This window comes from Podarcis muralis, chromosome 2 (genome assembly GCF_964188315.1).
Source record: "Podarcis muralis chromosome 2, rPodMur119.hap1.1, whole genome shotgun sequence".
Classification (NCBI taxonomy): Eukaryota; Metazoa; Chordata; class Lepidosauria; order Squamata; family Lacertidae; genus Podarcis; species Podarcis muralis.
The window spans coordinates 118,853,649-118,861,491 of NC_135656.1; the positions used below are offsets into that span (position 1 = coordinate 118,853,649).

Below are 7,843 nucleotides of genomic sequence, written 5' to 3' on the forward strand. Positions count from 1 at the left end.
CAAATGAATAAATGAATTTATTATAACGGTCACACACCAGTTCCAGCCCACATACAATATCAAGAAAGTCGATTAAAAGTAAAGCTTAATCATTTGGACACATTTTGAATCCATCAGAAAAGGAAGCTTAAAAATTGTTTTCTGCAAGTTGAACCCAGGTGTGCACTAGCTGCATACAAGGTAGTATTCTTTCACTGAGCCATATGGATTCTACATTTGCCAGATTCAAATATGAAGGCAAGAGCAACAGAAATCAATATAAACTGAAACATGCAAAGTGGCAAATACATTTCCAGAGAGGCTGATTCTGCCAGATGTAGCTATTTCTGAGGAGGAGACAACCTCTTCGCACCAGCTTCTATACTTTCCATTTGCTTTTGCCAAGCATAGTTTCTGATGTCAAATTGTTCACATTCCCTTTGGTGAGCAAAAATACCAGGACATGCCTACATGCAGTGCTATTTTTCTAGAAAGAGAGGTGCTGGAACTCACCCTCCTTTCTCTTAGAATGGCAATGGTGCCCACCTGAGAGGTGCCAGAATTGAGTTCCTCTGAGTTCCAATTGAAAAAAGCCCTGTCTACACGAGGTCATCACATGCATCCAACTGTTCCCCTTCCTTTATGTCTGAGTCTGACAACTTTACTCCTCCAAAAACCACCCATCTCCTTCCTGACTACCTAAAATCAACATCACTGTCCTGTCCAAAGCCAAAAATTCCAGTAATGTCCTTCCATGTAGTAATTTTTCTTGTAGAACTTTTTTACTTCATTCTATGACATCCTTACAGCTAAGAATCAAATGTCCTGTTTAGGTTTTTTCTTGTCAGGTGCTCTCTCAGGTTCAGATCTGGCCTCAGTATGATAATGTAGCACTTGGGAATGAAGATGCAGCCCAGAAGCCCAGCACTAGAAGCCAAGATAGAGAAGATCTGCACAGCCACCATGTATTTCCCCTTGGTGCTCAGATAGGAGGGCACAAAGGAGATCCAAACACTGCAGAAGACTAGCATGCTGAAGGTGATCAGCTTGGCTTCATTGAAGGCCCCAGGCAGCTTCCTGGCCAAGAAAGCCACCGTGAAGCAGATGGCAGCCAGGAAGCCCATGTAGCCAAGGACACCATAAAACATGGAAACAGACCCTTCATTGCAATGTAGGATGATCTCTCTGGAATGGGAATGCATGTCAGACTCTGGGAAGGGTGGGGAGGCCCCCAGCCAGATGGTGCAGATGACAGCTTGGACAGTGGAACAGGAAATGACAATGGAGTTGGCTAGATTCTTTCCCAGCCATCTCCTCATCGTGTTTCCTGGCTTTGTGGCCAGGAAGGCCAGCACCACAGTGATGGTTTTGGCCAACACAGAAGAGATGGCAACTGAGAAGATGATGCTGAAGGCCATTTGTCGGAAAAGACAGGTCACTTTCCTTGGCCTTCCAATGAAGAGCAAGGAGGACAAAAAAGAAAGCAGGAGGGAGATGAGGAGGATATAGGAGAGGTTCCGGTTGTTGGCTTTCACTATGGGAGTTTCTCGGAATATAATGAATATTCCTAGCACAACACACGTGGTTAAGGATAAGAATAGGGCAAAGGAAGCTAGGAAGATCCCCAAAGGTTCTTCGTAAGCCAGAAAAGTGATGATCTTGTAGAAACATTGATCTCTGTCCTTGTTTGGATGCTGATCTTCTGGACACCTGGTGCAACGCTCTGCATCTGGAAAGAACACAGGGAATATCAACTTTATGGCCTTCTGTACTGCTTTTCATTAAGAAAAAGTAAGACCAAAGTGGTCTCCACTAAAAGGAAACATAACTATATTCAATAAAAATCATTGCATATAACCAGAGAGAGCTTTTATTGGTATTAATAATATTACGGGACAGGAAAACCTGAGGCAACTGGAATGTCTTCAATTGGTGGTAAAAACACTGGGGAGTGGATTCCACATACTAAGGGAATCACAATGCAGGAGGCCCTCAATAATATTTCTGAAAGGTATAAAAGAATTCTAAGCCATGGTGACCCCTTTCCTGAAAGGATGTCAATGTTTGGATAAGGGTCTTGAGGTCAAAAGCTTCTAATATGACAGACAAAAGGCACCTTGTTGGACACAACTATATGAAACATTTGTGATTGATAATCACCCCAGAGTTTATGGTGCCTCTTGTGCCAAGTTTGACTAACAGTAAAAGTGCTGTCAAATTCACACATCTCAGGATTTTCTCCCACTCTGTGTAGGCTTCCAATTGTCATTGAATGTGTCAATATAGCATGTATGAACACCCAATGGGGAAAATGCCTAGTTGTGTTGTAGCAGTGCATCAGTTCTAGAACTCCCTTTAATAAATCCCAGACACCAGAAAGGTCCTTTGTCCTCTTCCCCAAGGGCAGGTCTTTCTTCTGGTGTCACCCACCTTCCTGAGTGGCCATTGTTCCTTCCGCACAGGGAACGCAGTCATAACAGCAGAGCAGCATTCCTTCCTGAACTACCTTGAAGAATCCAGGCTGGCAACTTTCCACACACCTGGAAGTAGGCAGGGGCTGAGCATAAAGGGGCATCAAGGAAAACGTGTTAAGGCTGATGTGTTAAGGATGATAGCAATGTATTACTTAATTATCTTTGCCCACATTTATATACTGCTTCATTGCAGCAAAACCTCTCATGAGAATGTTTCCCTGTTTGATCAAAACCCAAGATTCTTCCACTTTCCTTCCCCTGTTGCTCAGCTGTGTTTCAGTTTGGTTTGTTAAAGAATAGACTTGTACTTGATAAAGTGTCATGATCACTGTATTTATCAGAGGTAGCTAAACTTTATTCATTTGAGGTCCATAGTGATCCAAGTGGAATCTTCTGCTGGTTTGACCAAAGTATCAATGTGGGCTTGATTGAGAACCACAGCTCTCAAGTTTGCCATCCTGTAGGTTTCCCCATCACCTCTTTTCCAGTACTTTATATTTCATTGTAAGTTTCAGTTTTTAAAAAACGTATTTGCACAAACATATTTGATCAGGAGGGAGGTGTCACAAAAACTTTTAGCATCACAGCATTACAGCCCAGACATACAGGAGCGCAGTAAAAACATTTTCAGAAAATAATGCTTTTTTGTGTGTTTTTTTTAAAGGGGAGCTAGGTGCCACATGTTGGGGGAGGAACTAACTGCAAAAGTTGAGGGGGGGTTTGTTAAATTTCCTTGAAGGGTTCAAGTTAGGAGGCCATCTCTTCTGGCAAACAAATCTATTGCACACTTTTCTGGAAACTGCAGCATAGAACATGGATTTACAGGAGCATTTCAGGAAATATTGCCAGCACTGAGGCTGCTAAAAGCCACACTCTCCTACATATTTTAAGTTTTAAATGGTTTAAATATGACGGGGAAGGGGGAAACCAGTGGCCACATCATCTAGTTACTAAAACACCCGCCTTGAAATTACACTCCCATAGCACCTGATTCATGCATATACAGAGTTAGATTTTCAAGGAATGCCGGAGGCATTTGAAGGCAGTGTGACACAAAACATGATTTGAACTTATCAGATGGGAAATCTAATAAAACAAATTATTTCCCCCACCTTGTTGAGCCATTTGGGGCACACAGTGGCATTCTGGTCGATGGTGCACTTTAGGTCTAGGGATTTCTGCCTATTGATGCTCCCAATCCTCTCTCTAAGAAGGGTCTGATTGGGAAACACCGCCCAGTTCACAATGTCCAAGTCAGCTGCCAGTTCCCCATTCTCATCCAAATACACTCCGTCCATTGAAGAATTGTAAAACTGGGCGTCTCCCAGGAAAGAGTGGAGCTAGAATGGCAGAGAAAAGGGCTACATATAGAATAGGGGAAACCACACTGAATATTCAACTCTACACATTTCATGCTTGGATCTGCTCTCATTTGGTTTTGGCTACAGAGTGTCAGGGACTGGTTGGGCAGTCTGAGGAATTGTGGGAAGCAGCAGGCAGCGAACCCTCAAGGGAATCCCCATGGGAGGAAGGCTCAGAGCCAGGGGATTGGTGGTCGGAGACTGAGGAGAGGTCAGAGGAAGAAGATTGCGATAAGGGGCTAGATGCTGAAGGGGCAACAGGGTTTAGTGAGCAGGGAGAGCCGGTGATGGGGAGCAGTACAGACTGTGAGGCTGAAGCAGAGGAGAGGGGTCAAAAGGACTCTTTCTCTCCTGCTGAAATAGGCTCCCCTCCTCCCTGGTCTCCAAGAACGTGCAGGATAATGAGAAGGGCACAACAGGGACCAGAGGTGCCTTAGAAAGGGCAGGTCCCTTCAGTTCTGGCAACTGCTCTATAGGGGCGAGACCGAATGGGAAGAGTTGCTGAGTTATATGTCGGTTTTCTTGAATAAATAGTTAATAATTGACTGCCTCTGTGTTCTGAGCTGCATGTTACTCCAGCCTGGCACCAAAAGATGTATAATGAAGGTGCCAGACAAACCTCCCTGAAGACAGCATTCTCCCAACGGGGAGCCACTGCAGAAAAGGCGCATTCTTGTGTTGCCACCCTTCAGACTTCTCATGAAGGAGACATATGAAGAAGGGCCTCAGATGATGATTGCAGGTATTATCTGCTCCATATTAAAATATTCAAGATTCTATATGAAATGGAAAATTTAGCTCATTGCATATTAATGGAATCAGAATATAAATACGCCAGAAATATGATGAATGTCCATATATCTCAAACTTTTATCGTAATGAGAACATGAGTCACTAAGGCACTTAATACAGGCTCCATCAACACACACAATCTTTGGACAAAGGATAGAGCTCAGTGGAGCTCAGTAGGTGCCAAAGTATCACCCTAAACCGGAGGGAAGAAGACTTTGGGAGAGAGAGCCTGTGCAATGCCATCTTCCCTGCCCAAGGGTATTCTTACGGAGGGATGGGGGTCGAATGGGCCACTGCAAGGCAGAGAAGAGATTAGGCCAGTGGTAGGAACTGTTCCCAGAGAGACTATCATCTGAGAGGAGATAAAAAGGATCCAATTCAGGGCACTTCACAAAGGGGTTTTCAAAACTTCACCTCCCCACTACATTCCCCAAGTTCTCCAAGACTACCATTCAGGAATTGTACAATTGATTGTCATGTCTGGCTGAGAAGTCAGTGATGGGAAAGGAAATACCTGCCATGGCTGCAACCTTTGAACTTCCAGACTGTCCTTCAACCTCCACTTTGATCTGGACAAGTACGCAGCATTTAAGGAACGGGCCACAGATTGGACAGTGTTGTAAATCCTGTAGCTGTTTAGAGATAAGAGTCTTTCCAAATGGTCTTGGGGCAGCATCTCCAGTTCCTCTCTTTCTCTGCATCTTGTCCAGCTTTTCACTGACAATGTATTCTGTAAATAGGAACAATTAAAGGCTGTTTCCCAAAACTGCTTGCTTGCAAAGAAAAAGGCATCAAAGTTATCATATTTTGTCCATTTATTTGCCCTAATAGAGAAAGAAAGAATACTGTGGAAATGCTGGAAATCAAAACCATGGTTGATGAAACTGATGAAGTCTATACTCAAATCCCACATAGATGTTGTGATCAAGACTTTCCCTGCTGTGGGTTTGACCAGCTGGTCAAACATTATTTTTCCAAGTCGTATTCCCAGCAAGAAATAAGTAGTTTCTACATAATAAAGGAATACATGGAGTTGTCCCCACTTTTCTAATGGAGGAACATTGACCGTCACACGGATTGTATTAATTTGTGGAATGATTAGTGAGACAGCAACACAAATGCCACTCTCTACGAGCAAAGGTGTCAATTTCTTCATGAACTTCACTCCATTGTCAGTGTCTGGAGCAATGAGACCAATGAACATCCATCTAAAGTGATGGAGCAGCTTGACAATCGCTGGGTAAACGGCCTCTTCTTTGGGGACCGTCCGATAGAAAAAGGGGAACTGCCTCTTGTCATTCAGAACATGGGAGCCAAAAGCATAGTTGACCTGGCAAGAAAAGAAGGACTGTTGGCTTGCAATGTTTGGGATCAAAGCCGAAATAATTCTTACCCCCAATAACATATATCTCTTTTGTAAAGACACACTTTTTTTGCCCAAACTTTCCTTGGCACATAAAACTCGATGCCATATTTACGTTTATGTATTCCCTCAGTTCCTGTTTTCATCTTTTAAAATACGCTTTTATACTTCTATTTTACTGGTATTATACTGTACATTTCTTTCAACAATTTTGTTACTATTTTATGTTGTGCAATGCTAAAATGTTTTTTTATTTGTTGAATGGGTTTTCAATTGAAAAACAAAATATCACAGTTTCACTCAGGGAAATATTTTCGACTTTATCCAATTTTTAGTGGCATGGCCACTAGTACGAGGGAAGTTCCCTTCATTCCCATTTTATATGAACAGGCATGCAAACACACAAACACAGGAATCAGCATTTGACACAAAGGGAAGGGAGGAAGGACAGGTAATATCAACAAGAGAACAGCAATTCTTCTGACCATTCCTTATCTCTTTTCTTCAATGCCTTGATGTCCTATGTCTTCTCATTCTGAGTTGACACTCCCCAAAAATTTCATGCCTGAGAAGCTCAGTCAGATAATCTCTCCATCTCCATTCCTACCTGTGGCATTTTATAGATGCCCAACATGCTTGAAATCTGGATGGAGTTCTCAGAGTCAGAGTCAGCCCCTTCAAGAACAGCAATCAAGTTATTCTGTTCTCCGCAGTTGTAGTTTGGAACATTCGCCTGTCTAGAAGAGACCAGGTCTACCAAAGCTTCATAAGTTATCCTTCCATGAAAAAAGTTATTATAAATATTGTAGCCCAGAGTGATGTTGGGCAGGAGCCTGGGATTCTGGTTGATCTCTTGAATGGCAAAGAAGAAGGACAGGGGCAGCCAGTACCTCGTTCCTTCTTTGCTGCAAAAAATATCACATCATATCCTCCAGCATTCAGTGAATATATCACTTCCAACTCTTTATTTTTTTGGACAAGCTTCTAAGGATAATATAAAGTCCTGAATCCAACTTCTAGAATTTAATCATGCTAGCACTGATCCAGATTCAGAAGTTTTCAGCAAATCCCCACTTGATGATGCCTGAGTGGTGGGAAAGCCTTGTTCAATCACTACCCATTATCCCTTGGAAAACAAAACTAAAATAGAGTAACAATACGAGACAAAAGGTTTTTAAAGGCTCATAAAATGACACAGAACATCTATTGCTCTCTCCCTCCCTCCCCAGTCTTTTATTTTTATAATTATTTTTATTGATTTGTTTTTAAAAAGAAGTGCAGACAGTAAAAAAGAAAGAAAATAAAGAATTAAAAATTTATAGCCTAAAGCATCACAGCCTGGAAGGTCTAATGTACACAGATACACCACAGTTCCAGAAGGATGATGGATAAAGATAAATATTGAATGAAGCAGCAATAACTAAATCGCCATAAATGGACTTACATGATAAAGGTGGTAGAGGGAGACTCATTGAAGTGCTGTGGATTAAATATCGCACCTGTGGCAGAGATGACTCCACTAATGAGGTGGTCTCCTGGCCTGTAATAATTGAACGGCTCTAGCCAGTCTCTCTCCAAGGTCAAGGGGCATTTTGACTTCGCTCCACAGTCTGCATGAGGCAGGAAGAGCAGGAGAAGCAGTGCCATTCTGTGCCTGCTTGGAACACCTTCCTTTCCTGTGACTGCTCCTCTGAACTGGAAAATATTTAGATAATGTGGATAGAATGCAACCAAGACTTGGTATCTAGAAGAGATAGAGGTCAGTCTTACAACCTTCTATTGCAACTCTCCTGTCCTAAATCTGAACCCAAATCGTCAGTGGTACAGAAGGCCTTTATGCACCAATTCCTCTCTGCTCTGATGATATATCTTAA

General features: G+C 42.5%; 1 protein-coding gene across 1 annotated transcript; it reads right to left on the reverse strand.

Annotated features, from left to right (window-relative positions):
* Positions 1–788: 788 nt before the first annotated feature.
* Positions 789–7,616, reverse strand: LOC114591120 (vomeronasal type-2 receptor 26-like). Its single transcript, XM_077923609.1, has 6 exons — positions 7,414–7,616; positions 6,577–6,874; positions 5,121–5,936; positions 3,566–3,793; positions 2,410–2,536; positions 789–1,708 (listed from the first exon to the last, which is right to left on the reverse strand). Exons 1-6 carry the CDS (start codon positions 7,614–7,616, stop codon positions 789–791), a joined length of 2,592 nt encoding a protein of 863 aa, XP_077779735.1.
* Positions 7,617–7,843: the final 227 nt, after the last annotated feature.